This window comes from Urocampus carinirostris, chromosome 3, assembly GCF_059441175.1.
Source record: "Urocampus carinirostris isolate Australia breed hairy pipefish chromosome 3, RoL_Ucar_1.0, whole genome shotgun sequence".
Classification (NCBI taxonomy): domain Eukaryota; kingdom Metazoa; phylum Chordata; class Actinopteri; order Syngnathiformes; family Syngnathidae; genus Urocampus; species Urocampus carinirostris.
In genome coordinates, this window is record NC_142351.1 from 60,775,447 (window position 1) to 60,793,703 (window position 18,257).

The window sequence follows — 18,257 nt, forward strand, 5'->3', positions numbered from 1 at the left end:
CTATCTATCTATCTATCTATCTATCTATCTATCTATCTATCTATCTATCTATCTATCTATCTATCTATCTATCTATCTATCTAAAGCATTTAGCTTCACTCTGACCACTATGTTTGACGAGGAAATACCGTTGTGCTTGCTATGTTTAAAAATGTTGGCAGCGGGCAGCATGAGGCCAAATGAAATAAGCTGTCTGTTAACCGAAATCACGCTGATAAAGCGCTTGAGTCTTTTGCGGAGGGCAGTAGAGGTTTGATTCTTCCGAAGGCGGGTGGGGGCGTGACCGAAATTAATTGAGAAGCACTGCCCTAAACTCTGCTTTTTTCTGCCAATCTTCACTCGGAAACCCGATTATGCAGTCCCGAAACACACCGTGTTGTCTTTAAATAAATAATGTGGCTGTCATCTTTCCCAGCGCAGGTGCGAAGATTTGAACGGCGGCGCTTCTTCTTCGGCTTCTCGGACGGCTGCGGGCCAAACTTGTGATCAAAGACAGCACGTGCGTGCCTGCGTCTTTTTCTGGCTCTTTTTCCTCGTGGGGCTCACTATAATAATCAGTGTTTTTTTTCTTTCTTTTGTCCAGATTTAGATCTGTGTGGGCTACCTGTGTGCCTGTTACCATGACAACATCTGGAGCCCAACTTCTCCTGGTGGCCTTGTGTGTTTACAGAGGTCTGAGCCTGCAGCAGTCGGCGCCAAGGGTTCGCCTCTCCTTCAAAGGTGAGACGGAACGCTGCTTCTTCTTTTGTGTGCGTTTTCTTTTTTTTCCCGCTTGAGCAAACCTGCGCGCGTCAAGCTTGGCTTCCTTCTCATGCGTACAGTATATAAAGAGCTCGTTTCCTGCCACATGTCGAATCGGGGCAAGAATGGAAACAAAAGGTGGATGTTGTGTGTGTTTTTGTACACACCCTGAACTGACGTGAACTCGGCACACACTTTTTAGCGCCCTGACATCCGGCGCGATGACAAAATATCATATGGCGGCACTTGGGCCTGCCTTAAAAGGACAGTGTGTATTATTTGACAATTAAATGTTGCTTGATTGTGTGGGGGTCGGCAACAAGCAAATCTTTAGCATTGCCGAGCGACTCCCTGTTACTTTTCCAAAAATGTTCACATGTTGAGAAAGATTGGGGAAGAAAATACAGTTTTATCTTAATTGCGTTTCTGGAGGAGAATAAACACGACTAGAACATTTTGAATTTTGTCCAGTGCTGTGAATATGTGTGGAGTAAATTTTACATTCCAACGAGGAGCTGGTACGAGTTCACGAGCTACAAGCTAAATTTTGGTGCATTGCTCCTCCACCTTACACACTAACTCAGGGGTGTCAATCAGGCCCGCTAAGGGATTGAATGCGGCCCGCAAGATAACGCTGAGGGAAGCGCAAGAGAAAAGTGAGCTGCAAGTTGAAAATTGTCCACTTGATGTTGCCAAAGTATGGTGCCGCTCACAAAGAGGCTGTAGTTGTATTTCTATCTCTCACCCTTTTTCTCTCTCATTCTTATCTCTGTCTCTTTTTCTCTTTCTTCATTCATCTGTTTCCATCTCTGTATCTTTTTACCTTCTTTTGCGCTCTCTCTTGCTGTCCCCTCCTCTCTTTCTACCTTTCTTTGTCTCCTCTATCCTCTCCTTCTCTTTCTCTTTTAATATTTCTCTTTGGATTTATTTTTCTCTCCGTCTTTCCCCCTCTCTCATTTGTCCCACACTTCATCTTTTTCTCTGTCTCTCATTTATTTCTGTAGTTTTTTTTCTTTCTCCTCAATCTACTGGACCAGCCCCCGAGACAATGTATGTTCTACCGTGTGGCCCCCGAGTTAAAATGAGTTTGACACCTCCGCTCTAACTCCACTGTTTGGAGTTGTGCAACCCAATATATGTGCCTTTTGAAAGGGAAGTTTCACCAGAAAGGCAGGCTGCTGTTTTAAGCAAATAGGCCATTTAGCCCAAAAATATAAAGAGAAATATAACTGAACGTTTCTTGGACTGAATTATTTGCATTCATTGCCGATACGGATGGATTGACTGTAAAGAGAAGTTGTCGAACAACAGAAATAGCAATGTGAAGAGAACTTTCAAGGGAATGCTGCACTTGTGGCAGTGTACCCCGGCTCGAGACTTCGTGGAAACATTTGTTGGCCTGGAGAGGGATGGACGCCTCCAGGCTGTACTTGCCCAAGACACACCACAGGAAATGGTTCCCTATGACTCCATAGGGTAGTGCAACCAAAAAGGAGTGCTGAAAATCACATGGAATAATACAAACTATAGAGACTCAAAGTGAACAGACCACGTTTTTTTCTCTTTTCTCAAGCCTTTTCTTTTGGGTACTCGTAGCATAAAAATGGCAGACAATCCCGTCAACTCCTGTAAGTAAGGTTCAGAGGTCAAATCGGGCCCGAAAAAGCCTAGCCTGTCCACGGGTACTAAAGGCCAACTCAGCCTGACCCCGACCAATTAACTCGATTTACAGGACCGAGTCCCAAACATGAAATTCCTTATTTTATTTGTGAGGACTCGGGAAGAGGACGGGTTATTGATGAAAAGAAATGAAAGCATGTATTTTGTAACTCAATCTAAATGAAATGAGACTGTATAAACAATAATATCTTATATACTTTTGTGTCTTCAGAAGTTAAATTTAGCAAGTTTTCCATTATAGTCACATATGTATATATGCATGTGTGTGTGTGTGTGTGTGTGTGTGTGTGTGTGTGTGTGTGTGTGTGTGTGTGTGTGTGTGTGCATATTTATATTTATATTGTTATATACAGTGTATTATTCTTATTGATCAAAAAACAATCTTGATTACAATAATAAGCAAAAATGCATTACTATTATAAGAATATGCGTTTTTTTTTTAATGCCCGCTGGTCACGAATATTGTATTTATTTTACATAACACAAGACTCAACTAGAGGGAGCTGACTTAATTGCCTGCCAAAAAAAACAAAACCTCATGAAAGGCTTGGCAGAGGAATGATACAATTGTGCAGTTTGGTCACTTTGGGTCTTAGTAGTTTGTATTTTTCCTTTTCTTTTTTGGTTGCAGTACACAATGCTGCGACTTCTAGGGATCAAATAATACACACTGATTCTTTGAGGTTCTAAGGTTCTGAGGTTTCTGAGTAAACATTGTTTCAAATCTTGTGCACAGCTCCAGTTGGGGTTTTGACTTGAGATGTTTCCTGGCTTCTCCAATAGCAATATTGATGGCAAGAGATAGTGATGAGGTGTCACCATGGCAACAAGGAGAGACGTGATTTGGCTTCACGCAGGCCCATGTGCCATCCGCATGATTTTGCATGAACACCTCGCCAACACAGTTGAGACAGAAAGGGTGAGGGAGATTTTTCTCTCGGGACACACTCGTAGGCTCATTGAGCCCGACCTCGCAAACGTCCGCGAAAATGACAAGAATTGAAATTCTTCAGCAACAAAGATGTTTTGTTCGGGTCTCAGCTGATGAGTTTGACAATCGGCAGTCTGGGGCGAGTTCAATTTTGTGAATAAGAAGGAAAACGCTTCTCTGTAAAAGTCTTTTGTTGGACCGCCAAGGCTAATTCCTTATGGTCCCATGCCAGTGTTTTTTTAGTCCATCCTTAAATGTGCTAATTACTGACTTTCCTAAAACTCCAATTTAATGTATCAAGTTGTGGGGATCTGTACATAGGGGAGACTGGGTACAGTTGTAACACTGGGACAGTTGTAACAGTCAAAGTTAGACCAATTGGAAGATAGTCTTATTGAGGCCACTGATTTAGGAATCCCCTTTTCATTTTGACTTTACACAAGACATTTGAAGATTCTGAGTTACAATGTCTCAATAATTTTATGGTCAAAAAAACGCATTTTCGGGTGAGATTTCAAACTTTTCCTCTCTCACCACATTTGTGGCTTGATGGGTACAGGAATAGTTGTAACACATCTAAAAATGACAACTCCTGTATAGTCTGTGTAGATAAATGCAAGGCCAAATAATAGAGAAATTAAAGTGGGTACCGTGTTATAATTTCAAGCAATTTGTTCAAGATGTCTGCACCCCATGCACTGGCTTATTCATTTGCCACAACTGCTTCTCTCACTAATTAGCAATGCTGTCCATACAGAGGGATAAAACACTGTTCTATTCCATGCTCTTCTTCTCATATATTTATATTTAATAAAGAGTTCTTTAAATACTGGACTTTCTAAATCTTATTTGTAATAATAAATCACACTGTTACTACTAGCAGTGCTACAACCATACCCTGCACTGGGTAAGGTTGTAACACTGTGTATCACTCTGTTTGAGAGACTCTCACAGACCAGTGGAGCTACTAAGTACTCTACCATTGATGTAAAAGATAAATTAAGGTACCATGTATAAACGTTTAAGAGGACTGGCACAAAAGTTCATATAATGGGGAGGGGGAAATCAAAATTTGTTACAACTGTACACGGTCTCCCCTACATGTACACAAGATTTCAACCCCAAACACATTTTAATTGTGATAAATGTGTTTTGCAACACAAACAACAACAGGGTAAAGGGCAGTGGTGGGCACATATTGTGAGCCTCCGTCCGCATTTGGGTTAAATAGTTTGGCAGATCATCCAGGCAAAGGGGAAAAAAATACTTGGTTTTATTTTTTTGTATATGCCGATATTGAGTCTCCGATCCAACACCTGGCAAACCTTTGTGCCTCAAGGTAAATTGGGTTGGAATTAAAAGACACACATTCAAAACAAGACAACTAAAAAATGTTTTAAAAAGAAAAAGAAAAAGTACTGTGCCTCACCTGCATGTACTTATTGCGTGTCTCTGTAGCATAGCATTCGTGTTAGTTAATGCTACATCTCCATTTTTATCATAATTGGTTGTTCAGATTGTCGTCAGGCCTGTGGCTTAGCCAGGGGCGATTTTAGGTTCAGAGCTTTGGGGCAGCTCAGCTGGTAAAAAAAATCACAATTTAAATAAGTGATAAATAATAAAATAAAAAAACATAATTGGCCTCTTTGTTTTCAAACACAAGTTGTTTTATTACCAAAAATGTAATAATTCTGTGTCATAAAAAGCTGTATCAATTCATAACTACTCTAATAGTATATGACTTATAGATAATCCATCAAAATGTGTTGATAAAGTGGCCAACTGATGAGTTCCAAATACATAATTACCCGAATAGATCTCAATTTATATTCTGGATGGGCCGTTTTTTAAATTCAGCAACTGAGCATATTTTGCTTATCCGTGAGTGTGTGTAATAGACCCTCATCGGAACATGGCGGATTTTTCAGAAAAAACTGCTAATGTCCTTAGGCTGATCCATGTCACATTTTATTCAATGCAGCTAAAACAAGAAGTAATATTTGCTGATGATAGCAAAGTCACGATATTGGGTGGTAAAATAGTTGTTGGACATAACCACCGTATGAAATACACTCACCGTAATACACTGGCGCCTCCACAGACTCCACCGCTATGCCACAAATGACACTAGCCGTGCGAAAGCGGAGCAGGGAGAGTGGTGCAAGGAATCAAACGCAGTGAACCATTTTAAGGCAGTGGAGTATTTCTGACGCTGCCCATATCACATTTTTCCCCCTTTTTTTGTAATTCATTATCTAACATTTGTATTCATATTCAAGCCTATCTTGTCCTTTTATAACATGGGTGTCAAACTCATTTGAACTTGGGGGGCCTCATTGTAGAAAAAAAAACTCTCATGGGGCCCGCACTAGTAAACTAGCGAGAAAGAAAGAAAGAAATGAGAGAGAGAGAATAGCAACAAAGACAGAAAGAGAGAGAGAGAGAGAGAGAGAGAGAGACTGAGAGAGAAAGAGAGAGAGAGAGGTTAAGAGAGAGAAAGAGAGAGAAATACAGCTACAGTGTCCTTCTGAGTGGCGCCTTGCTTTGGCAACATCCATATATATTTAAAAGTGCAGTTCATTTTTCTCTTGCACTTCCCTCAGCGTTGTCTCGTCAGCCTGATTCATTCTCTTGGCGGGCCTGATCCGGTCGTTGACACCCCTGTTTTATAAGACTGGTTACGCCCATGGGTTAGCATACAGGATCACAGGAAGGGACTTTTTCAATGAAAAGCGATTTTTTGAAACATTTATTTTTACAAAACATTTGCAAACGAGTAAAATGACACCCAAACAAACATCAAAGCTTCGAACAAAAAAGATCTCAGTGTCAGTCCACTGTTTGGTTGGCACTGGGCCGAGTTGGCCGGGCGCGAAGTGTCCTCGACAGCTGAGAGCATTTGGCTCGTGAGCCACTGTCTTTGGCGGCCGCGCTTGCAAACTGCGCTGACCCTTCCCCCTCATACCACAAGCAAAAAAGCCAGAAGTTGGACTTAGTCCAAATGTTTGGTGTGACTCCCAAGATTTATTGTTCATTGTTTGCTACAGCGAGCCTTTTTTGTTCCCGGAGGCGCCCTCGGACGGGGTCGCGGCGCCGCCGGGGGCCTGTCTGAACCTTTTCAGCCGGCTTGACTGACAAGCGGGGGCCCGAGATGTCAGATTATTCCCTCTTTGGAGCGCTCAGCGTGCCGCGTCACGGAAGCCCGGGCACCATAACCCGACAAATTACACCGGGGTAACCCGAGAGTTCGTCGTACGCCACTCAATGCTGGCGTCATGCTCCGACCTCACACCCTCGCCAGTGATTCCCTATCAGTGTCGGAATGCAGCCGGGGGCTTCTCTGGATGTTTACCCGATGATGGCAGGACGCTGTGGTCTATTTTGAGGGCCGTGTTTTCGGGGTGTGGCCTTCCCACATTGAATGAACCCACGACGCTCATCCTGTGTTTACCTCAAAGGCGGCATCCCGGAGATCCGATTGCAGGGCCTATTTTTGATGGCGCCTACGTCCTGTTTAACGTCGACCCCTGCAGAACAAGATGGTGGACATTTTATTTTCAATGAATTCAGGACAATGGCACAAGTGCCAGCTATGAATGAAGGTTTAAAGCAGGGGTCTCCAACCTGTTTTAGGCTGAGAGACTAATTAGCGCAAAGGGCATATTTCTAAAATATAAATTCATTTAGATGGCTTGCTAAATAGATAAAAAGTAGCTCGATGCTTAGTTAGAAAGGTAGACAGGTAAAACAACTCAAAGGAAGCTATATAGCCAGGTAGAAATCACAAAAAGTGAGATAGCAAGCCAGAAATAAGGCCAAAATTGCTTTATAACTAGCAAAAAAGGATAAAATGTTAGCTAAAAAGCATGCAAAAGAATCTAAAAAGCTAGATAGCTAAAGAGCTAAAAAGATAGCAAGATAGCTAGTTAAAAAAACGGCACATTTTTTACTCATTTGCTGTATAAGACCCATCCATCCATCCATTATCTGCACTGTTTATCCTCATTAGGGGCGCGAGGATGCTGGAGCTATCTTCGGGCAGTGGGCAGGGGACACCCTGAACTGGTTGCCAGCCAGTTGCAGGGATTACAGAGACAGACAACGATTCACTCGCTTATTCACACCTAGGGACAATTTGAACCGGCCAATTAACATGACATGCATGTTTTTGGGTATGTGGGAGAACACCAGAGTGCCCAGAGGGAACCCACGCAACCACGGGGAGAACATGCAAACTCCACACAGGAAGGTTTGGTCATATGACCTCAGAACTGTGACGCATACGCACTAATAACTGCGCTGCCCGGTATAAGACCCATGAATTGGAATTTAGTTATTTCCGATAAAATAAAACAATGAAAAGATGGATGAATGATTTTGTTTGATACACAAATAGGTTTTCATTCTATTCTTTTTCTCAATTGCTTAATTTTTTTTTATCAATACTTGAATAGGATTTTTTTTATCCATGAAGCCCAAGAACTGGAATTTATTTATTTGAATTTTTGAAATAACAACTTATCATGTTTTTACTATATTGTTACATTGTTATTACCAGGTTAATTGTTAAAAATAGAGTTGAATAGACTCAGTCAACCAATAAAAAATAATGTTACTAGAAAATGACAATGACCCAGCTATTTTCAGAACTGGTCTGCGGGTCTCTCAATTGTACTTGGAGGGCACCATAGTGCTTATGGGCACCACGATGGAGACCCCTTGTTTTGACCCATTGTCAAAGACACGCAAAATGTTCTTCAACATATCCTGAAAACTAAATTCAATTCAGGAGTTAATTTAGATCAGGGCTTGGGAAGCCTTTTGAATCAAAGATCCATAATATCAAATATTTAGATTTTTTTCAGTGAGAGCCACGCCTTATATTTGTCAAGACTCATTTTTCAGGACGTTTTATTTCATAGTGTGGCGTTACATAAAATATTAAAATCATACTAAAGCCTGTGTACTGTATCAATAACTCCCCCATTTAGCGCCTCCTTGCGGGTAGAAAAACATCATTAAAAACCATATCAATTTGAATAAGAAGTATGAATTCATGAAAAATCATAAAAATTGTATCTTTTTAATACTCATCGAATACCAAAGTTAAAATTCAACTTTATAATCTCCCAGTTCCCCTAGTGAGGATAAGCGGTGCAGAAAATGGATGGATGAATATCACAGTGTGAAATAATAAATGGAAAACTTTTGAATATTGGCCTCAAATCTTAAAGGTCAATGTTTTTTATGCATGTAAGAAAATCTTCCCAAAACATGAGTAAAAAAATGTTATCTTATATCTGCCCAATGTCTCTTTTTCACGGTCCATGTAGATTCTGGCTTAGTCTGATTTAATCCAATGCAGCCTTTAAGCCCACCCAGCATCTTGCAACTGTTTATCAGTTACTGCGTGAGACAAAACACACCAAGTCTCTTGTGTCTTTTAAAATTGTATTTCGAATGCCTAAATGAAGAGGCGACAAGCAACGTTTCTCTCACGGTGCATAAAAAATCTATCACAGCTCTCAGTTGAAGAAACAAAACTGCTGAAAGCATTTTCCGCGGCGTGTCTTAACAGGTTCCGCTCGACTGAGTACAATCCCAACCTAAAGAATTTGCCATGCTGACCGCCCGACTTTTCTTAAGGGACGTGCTTTTTGCGCCTGACTCTGGAGGGCGGGTGCTGCCTTCAGCTCAATCGCGCAGTCAGGACATGTGAATTATTTACATCCTAAAAGCAAATATGTTTCCTCAAACGCTCTGACTCGAGTTATATTTAATCACCTGAATGTGTTTCCCACTGAAAGAGCGCAAGAAGGCCGTTGTTTGAGAGGCCTCATCCCTGCACGTCACGGAAATATCTTAAACAGCTTCGAGAAATTTTGCTCCGAGCTATTTAGATTATAAATCAAAATTCATGTTGATGCTTCCTAGCAAACTAGAACAAACTTGATTGCGTGTTACTTTTCATATTGTTGCCATCGCTTCTTTTCTCAAGTCATCGGAGGTACTTTCCTGAAAACTTGATTACAAAAATGAAAAATATACATTAAACAGCAGACTGCAATCCCTCAATACCAGTGTTGGGATTAACAGCGTTATAAATAACGCCGTCACAAATACCGCTGTACCCCCAATAGAGGCCGGCAGAGCACTTTTTTCTGTTCAGGCTATTGAAGAGTGTAATTTTAGCCTCTCCAAAAAACGAACTGCACTGATTCGGTCGCAATTCATTATCCCCAGTCGGTTATTGCTGAGAGCAGTGGAAAAGAGTACATTTTTGTCATGTGCGGCAGATCTTTTTTTTTTCATTTGTTCCACCAAAGATGAACAGCATCCGTGAGTTGTAATCCATTGTCCCCAGCAGACTATTGCTGCTAGCTAGGGCGAGCAGAACGCATGTAAAAATCTTGAGTATGGCTACTTTGCCGAATGTCGCATATTACCGTGGAGTCTAGTCCCCATTAACAGCGACAAATGAGGGATTACAGTGCATGCATGTGATCAGATACAAGCTGAACACAATTAATGATAAGCTAACATCATGTTACAGCATGCTATCCCATGCCACTTATACATGAGCTAATATTGATGATTTTCCACAGAAAAACGACATTATCATTTTGATTATCGTGAAGCCAATCAACAAAAGTCCTCAGTTATCTTTGATATCACGTGAATTAGTTTAATTGCTGGCTGTGTTACTTCACTAACTGCAACATGCTTTGTTAGACTACATTTGTTTGACAATTCCGTTAATAGCGGCCAAGGAAGTGGAAGAAAGTAAGAGTAACTCTTGTTTTGCAGAGCTGATGGACACTCGGGCAGCGCGGCCCTTCAGTTTCTCCTTCAACACCAGTGATTACCGAATACTCTTGATGGATCAGGACCAGGGCCGCCTGTACCTGGGCAGCCGGGAGTACCTTGTGGCTCTTGATATGCACAACGTCAACAAGGAACCACTAATAGTAGGAAACATGCAACCAAAACACATTCGTGCAGATTTGAACGATTCATTTATTTTTGTATATTAAGCTATGATTTTAGTATTGGTAATGATAAACCAAAAGGAGAAATGTCTTTCTTTTTTTACCTGTTTTCTATCAACAGTCAAGAACTAGAACCAACATCTGCTTTTAAACTAAATATAATTATTTGTATAAAACTAACAAGCCTAAAATTGTCCTGGTTTATTGCCAACACATAATTGACAAAAAATATTAACATGCTAAGATATGGCATTTAAATCATATATTGCTGCGAGCGGGGACCGGCAAAATACACTTTGAAATGCACTATTGTGACCGCGATCCATTATCCCCAGGTAAGGGGCCATCAAAGCAAATGTTAAAAATGTAAAACTTTGCAGATTTTTGTATATTATGGGGAGTTCTGGTCCACCTAAACTGCGATAAACGAAGGATTAAGACATAGTATTACTCAAAATGGATGTAATAATTTATTGCAAGATTGAAACAGGTGGATGCCGATTCTATTTTTGTCCAGTTGGTGACAATAATTTGAATTTAGCATTTGTATGTACCAAAGAGTTCTGGAATGTATTGAACAAATTATTCAAGGTTTATTTGTTATAAATATTGTCACTTACAAAAAAAAAAGCAAGATCATGTTGCCTTGAATCTGATTACCATCTCATTTAACTTAAAAGGACAGTGTGTAAAATAGAATATGTACCTAATATAAACTTAATTCGGTTAAAAAATATGGATTTGAATGCTACGCAAAAATACATGAACTGTCATACCAATGGTAATCTTGAAAAAAAAAAATCATAGGTTGAGAAATCTGTTTTAGTTTTACATAGTGGAACCCCTGTCTGGCATCTGGCTGTATTTGGCATTGGTTTTCGTTCGCATTGAAGAATAGAATGCCATCTAGGTGTCAAAAATTACAGACTGGGACTTTAAAAAAAAGAAGAAGAAAAAGACAGCAACCGTAAACACCCAAATTTTTGTTTTGTTTTGTCATGTAATTTTGTCGTCAAGAGTCTAATAAGTAATACAATCATACTGCTGACGTTAGGGTGACTATAATGGAATAACTACATATTTTGTTGGGGGGTTTGAAGTAAGACAGAGGCAAGTGTGTAATGTTAGTGAATTGTGTGTTGGTTTCAGAGTTCAGACCCTTCTGAATTAAAATCTTAAAAGTTTAAAGTTCTGTCTACACTTTGCACTGTTCAAGACAAATGCAAATTGTGTTAACATATAAATCTCGTCAACGGTACATTTCAATCGTCAACTCTTAAATTGTTTGTTCTTTCTAGTCAAGCGCAACCTTTTTCTGTCTATCAAAAAGTTTTATGTTTTAAGAATCAATCTTGTGTTGAACTTTTTCAAAACCTCATTCTGGTCAGATAAAAATGGTATTTCAACATTTATCATGTGCAGTCGTAATTACGATGAGGTCAGAGCAGTTAGTACTGCAAGCTGAAAAACAAAAACAAATTAACCGGAAATTCACGATCAACATCTCAATCAGTTTCTATAAAAACATAGTGTCTTGACTTCCAAAAACAGATTGAAATCAATGAGAATTCTCTTCTCTCCTTGCGTCATTGAGTTTTTTCTTCAAACACTATTAATATGATGTGTCCCATTGAAGGCCGACCTTCTAAAAAGCTATTTGCGGGTTCAAACTAGATCCACTGGCCAGCGTCTACCAAGAGGAAAGGCGAATGCCAAATGACAGGAAAAGGACGACAGGTGCGATCTTGCATTGGCACGCTTTGATTCTGAAAGCGCATGAAGAGCATGTGAAAATTTCTCCTTATACAGGGCGAATGCGCCAACTTTGTACGCTTGATTGAACCGTGGAACCGCACTCACCTGTACACCTGCGGGACCGGCGCCTACCAACCCATCTGCACCTTTGTCAACAGGGGCTGGAGGGCCGAGGTGAACACATTCGCACCCCCTCGGGCGACCCCCCTCGGGAAACATTGTCCTGCTAAATATTTCACGAGTACAAAGTGGGACGTTGATTTGTTTACGATTTTCCTGTGCTCCCTTGTGACGTTAAAGCTGTCTATTTTTATTCTTTCTTCGTAGGACTACCTGTTCCGGCTGGTTCCTGGGTATGTGGACTCCGGGAAAGGAAAATGTTCCTATGATCCCAAAGAAGAGAATGTTGCACTCTTAATCAGTAAGATCATGAATCATCTTGTCCTTGAGAAAAACAAAATACAATGATATCTATAGGTATATATGTAATTGGATGAAAAAGTCCCGGCGCCCCTGATCATTTTGTAAATCATTGGTTGTTCAGATCAGCAATTTCAGTTAACCATGTCAAATAGCAGACAAATACAGTGATATTCAAAAGGTAGGACAGTGTGCAATAACTACTTAAAAGTGGAAAGGTGCATAATTTTGGGAAACCTTGTTTGTTTTCTTGATTAGAATATGAGAACGGCACACAGCGCTCAGACGCGCAGCACATAAAGCCTGTTTTTCATAATTAAATCCATGTTATACAAACTGTATAAACAGAGACAATGAACAATTAATGGTTGATAATAAAAAAGTCAGCAAGAGAGAAGCTTGGCCCTACACCAACATACCTGAAATTCAGATCTCATTGGCTTAGGCTTGTATGGATCTTGGTGCCTGCAAAAGCGCTACTCGCTTAAAAGTATAAATCAACACTACAGAATTATATCCTTGTTTAACGTCTACTAGCGCAATTGCTATTGGGCCCTTAGAATTGTATTTTTAAGGCCCGTCACACCAACATACCCCATTTTGGCTGCAAATCGCTAAATATACCTTTATATAGAAGCTCTTTAAACAACCTATGTTCATTATCAAAACACTTTATGAAAAGCCACATATAAAACTAACCACGCAGAAGCAGATGAATGATCCCAAAAACAACTAATAGCTGAAATGTGATCCATTAAATGCTTAAACAATAAAGCAATAAAAGGAAGCTGAAGGGATATTTGGAATTACTTAATAAGTATTGATGGACAAAATACAATTGAAATATTATGATTCAGATGTTTTTAGGGGGGGTCCGGGGGGGATCTTTTCACTCCGGACATTAAGTAAAACTGTCCCTGTGTACGTCCATTTCCTCACCCTGTCTCTATTAATGGAAACTGACATTTAAAATCTCTGAGCTAGTTTTTTTTTTAATAATCCCACCACACCAGGGGTCAGGAACCGTTTTGAACCAAAGAGCCATAAAGGCAAAACTGTTTAGATTGTTTTTTGAGCGAGAGAGAGCGAGCCACACCATATATTTGACAAAACTGCCAAACCCGGTCTCCAGACAAAAGCAATTTCTTTGGCACATTTTATTTCACTGTGTGATGTTTGATGATTTCAAGAAATAATAGTAATGCCAGAGCCTGTGTCCCATATCAATATAAAAATACCACTTAAAATGTATCTCCCTCCCGCAGTTACTTAAGAGTATTGAGGGTGATTTGACCTTCATTTTTAATAATGGTTTCAAAACATGGTGCAAGCTAAGTTCTTTTGTAAAAATGTCATGAAACACTGGAGAGGAGGATATCAATGTATTTACTTTGGGCGAGGAAGAGTGCACGCATCCTCTGTATAGCTCCTCTGTAGAGCCCCGCCTATTCTTACCGCTCACCCAATCAAGCTGCTCTAGGTCAGGGGTGTCCATACTTTTCCGAATGCGGGCCAGATTTGAAGGCTGACTATTCAGCCTGGCATTCAACAGTCTTTAACAAATTGTCCCTTCGTGAAACTTTTTGCAGTGCTTGGCTTACCTCTAGCATTTTCATTTGACATGCAGGGTCTCGTGAAAAAGTGCTGCTCTGCAGTTGTGGTTTTTTTTTTCTTTAATTTGATATATTCTAGAAAAAAAAATTAAACCATTTTTTTTAGTTTAATCAGTTAACAAACTGGCTTTAAGATGTCACTAACGCTTCACCATATTGTTTAGTTTTGAGATTTCTCTCTTGTCTGAAGGAGCAAAACTCGCTACATATTAATTCAATTTTAAATTATGTTATCACTTTGAGTTCTTGGAATTCTGATATGAATTACTAATCCATAAAGAGTTGAAAGCAAGGAAGCAGGTGGACTAATATAAAACAAATGATCTACTAAAACATGTAATCAACAAGAAACAAGAGAAAGAAAATCCGAGGGACACTTAGAAATCGACTGGTGAAAAGTTTGAGTTACAAGCAAAAAGAAACCAAAATGTTCCCGCTCTAATGCTAATCAATTCGGGGAAATTCCTTTGTACAGAAAATGTTTATTTTACTTTCCTTAAGAACCAACAGTATAATGTTTAGTGTAAACAGTCACCTTAGAAGTGCTCCTGGGTGTTCTCATCGTATGCCCCGCATGGCGATGGAAGTCCGCAATGTAGGCTAGCTCGGGAGTCCAGGAAGCAAATAAAGCAAATTGTGGTTGACATCCTTTGTAAAGGGGCAGTAACACTGGATTAAAATCAAGCTTTATGGGTGTGATTCCTTTTTTCGGGGAAGGGGTCATCTTTCTCCCGATAGGGTGACATTTGATGGTGGGCAAAACGACCCTTATTAAGGGGCTGGTCACACAGACATTTACGGCTGAATCACGGCCAGAAATTTCTGCCTTTGAGGCGGACGCTATTGGACGCATTGAGATCGCCATTCAGACGAGATACAGCGGTGCTTAACACGAGGTCGGAAATTCGCGCGCGGGTGGCAGCGCGAATATGTTTTGCGCTGCTCAATTCTTCAGAGCGCGGGTACACAGCCTTTCATGAGTGTATTGAGGCTGAACCACGGCCAGGAATTTCCGGCCGTGAAGCGGATGCTGTTGGGCGCTGTTGGACGTTTTGAGACCGCCATATAGACGAGATAGAGCAGTGCTTTACTCGCGGTCGGAAATTTTCACGTGGTTGGCCGCGTTCAAAACTTTTGAGCTGCTCAAAAGTTTGAGCACGTGTTAAACCGCGTGCCGCACACGTGGTCAACACGAAGTAATGACGCGGAAATGACGCGGAACGACGTGCTCTGGCCGCGGCCAGGGCGTGCTTACACATGGGTAGGACGGGAAATTTCAGCGGGTAATCGTGGGTGGGGCATGGTAATAGCATGTTCTGCGCCTGTATCGCGGTGTTATTACGTGAAATTAGCGTGTTACGCGTGTGACAGTCAAACGCCTTTCTCCGCGTATATACAGCGCGATTCGCCGAGCACACTCAGTTGTGCTCGTGACGTCAAGGGGGTGAACATGGATCCCCGTCAGCGTAGTGACCTCGTCTTAATCCATTTTTATTTCTTGACATTTCTTTTCAAGATAATAAAATAAAAATGATGCCATAGCTTGAAATCTTGATCTTCACTGGACTGTGTCTTGAGCGGTTATGATTTCTACAGCCCGGTGTTGTGCCCAAATCCGACTCCTGTGCAGATTCCTCCCCCCCTCGCGTGAACGCGCATTCTGCTATTCTGCTGCGCTTCCAACAAAAGCGATCGTATTCTATATAAAACGCTTATTAAAACAATAAAGCGAGCTAATTATAACAATTGGGAGATCCTAGTCTATATAACGCGTTTATTTAAACAATAAAGCGCGATCGTATTCTACAAATTGCGTTTGTTAACGCGGATGCAAAAGTCACCAATGTCAATGTACGCTTCCCACAAAAGATATCGCAGCAGAATGCGCATTCACGCGAGGGGTTGGGGGGGTTGGGGGGGGGGGGGGGGTGGATGGGGGGGGGGGGGTTGCGTAGGAGTCGGATTTGGGCACAACACCGGCTCGGGAGCTTTTATACCCGTGGTCCACACGAGAAAATGACACAGAAATGACGCGATGAGGAAGCGGAACAGTCGCCGTCGGTTTTGCAGGCATACCACCGATGAACAGCGGATTGGCCAATTTTGCGCATTTTCCATCGCGGGCAACCACGGGCAAAAAAAAAACGCAAAATTTTAGCCGTGATTCAGCCGCAAATGTCTGTGTGACCGGCCCCTTAGATTGGGTGGAAAATCAGCGGAGTGAATTGTTAGGCAGGAATGTCCCCCCAAAACGACACGTTTACTAATTATGGGAAAATTATTTCATCAATACATAGCCTCGAATGTTTTAGTTACAATCAAAAAATGTTTTAGCCTTTGTGGTCATCCCCTGCAGATTTGTGGTTTCTGTAGGGAGACCTAGGTACTGTCCATCAGAGGGTGCAGTCATTGCACCCATTTCAAAGGAATGAGTTGAACTAGGATGAAATGGGAATGCTCAGTTCTGCCTGTGGTATTGGAAAAATAAAAGGAGAAAAGGTGGTCCTGACGAAACGAACGTGTATGTAGCCCAATAGTCCAGGGAAAACGCAAAGAAGGAGAGTATTCAAAAAGAAAAGGGGAAAGTCTTTTGGGTCCACGGCCAACATGTAAAGGAGAAGAAATAAAATCAGGTAGTCATTGTTGAACTGGGATCATCTGCCTTTTCACAGTGTTTGATTCCAGCATTTTGTTGTCAGCATGCTTTGTCTTGCAGTGCCTCTTGATATTATACTCTTTGAAAACAGCCCTAGTCTCTTGGCAAATCAGGCGGATGCGGTTGTTTCAGATTTTGGTGAAAGGATTTGTCCTGGAGGCGGCTGCCCTCATGGTCACCTTTTCTTTTTTTACTTACAGTCACCATGTCGGATAAAATGTAGGTTAAAATTCTCACAGAAAGACAAAGGCATGATGGCCAAAGGGATACTGCTATCATCTGGTGAAACAGTGTATTTCTTTTTTTTTCTACACATTTATTCTTTACAGCCGTCAACATCACTGATGGTCCACATATCATTAATTTTATGACAGAGGTCAAGGGCCAGTAAAAATGTGATCATAGGCCGGAACTGCCCCCCGGGCTGGACTTTTGACATTCCTGCTCTAGGTGCTTTGCTAGAGTTCCTGGGTGTTTAAAGTTTGTCACGTGGCTTTTCAGCATAAAGTGTCTTGAACATGAACATAGGTTGTTTAAAGAGCTTCTATATGACGGTATATTTAGCGATTTACAGCCAAAAGGGGCTATGCTGGTGTGACAGTTTGACTGTAAACTGTATTCAAAATTGGGACCTATATATCCTGGACCGAACGCTTTCAATAGTCAGTACTGTCTGGGCTTTGCACGTACGTCAAAAACAATACACTGCGTGATTGAACAATTACTGTTTTATCTCTGAGCCATATGTACTCATGATAAGAGATATATATGGCTCGCAAGCCATGGGTGCCCGGCCCCTGCCCGAAACCAGGATGTCAAAAGTTTTTGATTCCAGGCCATTCGACAGTTGTTTTGAGGCTTCCACGTTGCCACCCTTAACAAAAAAGAGCAAATAGCCACTGGCCATCTTAAATACCCTTTCCAATGATTGGCTTCATATTTGTTTTCAGGTCAAGGATCAATGAACTTACAGTGAGCAGACAAATCTTGTGTTTCAATAATTAGTGCTAGAGGTATTCAAATCAGTAAAACAACAAGGATGCCTAAATTTATGTACCTTCCTACTTTTTTAAATAATCATTGCACACATTCTGTAATTCCTAAAATCATAATTTTCCTTTTTAAATACAGCTGTGATAAAATATTTACAGTCATTGAACTTGCTGATCTGAAAAAGTAATGATTTTGAAGAAAAATCTTGAAAATGATCAGTGCCTTTTCACACGACTGTGTTTACACTATATGTACCGTAAATTCCGGACTATAGAGCGCACCTGATTATAAGCCGCACCCATCACATTTTAAGGGAAAAACCGATTTTGTCCGTACACAAGCCGCACCTGTATATAAGCCGCATGCACCCACATAAAAAAATACGAAATTAATCCAAACCAAACGTCAAACTTCAAGTCCCCCGATTGAAACCAAATGTCTGTTATTGAAGGACACGGTCCAAAAATCACAGCCGTCAA

At 40.9% G+C, this 18,257-nt stretch overlaps 1 protein-coding gene across 2 annotated transcripts in view; it reads left to right on the forward strand.

Moving 5' to 3' along the window:
- Window positions 1-310: 310 nt before the first annotated feature.
- LOC148370308 (semaphorin-3F-like) overlaps window positions 311-18,257 on the forward strand; it is a 39,219-nt gene continuing 21,272 nt past the window's right edge. Inside the window, exons 1-6 of one of the 2 annotated variants that reach the window (XM_088332796.1) lie at window positions 311-499; window positions 584-720; window positions 10,160-10,320; window positions 12,016-12,078; window positions 12,151-12,270; window positions 12,424-12,517. In XM_088332796.1, coding sequence (XP_088188922.1) covers window positions 621-720; window positions 10,160-10,320; window positions 12,016-12,078; window positions 12,151-12,270; window positions 12,424-12,517 — 538 coding nt within the window. In that variant the 5' untranslated portion in view covers window positions 311-499; window positions 584-620. The remainder of the gene's footprint in view (window positions 500-583; window positions 721-10,159; window positions 10,321-12,015; window positions 12,079-12,150; window positions 12,271-12,423; window positions 12,518-18,257) is intronic. The other variant, XM_088332797.1, reaches the window with a different exon arrangement.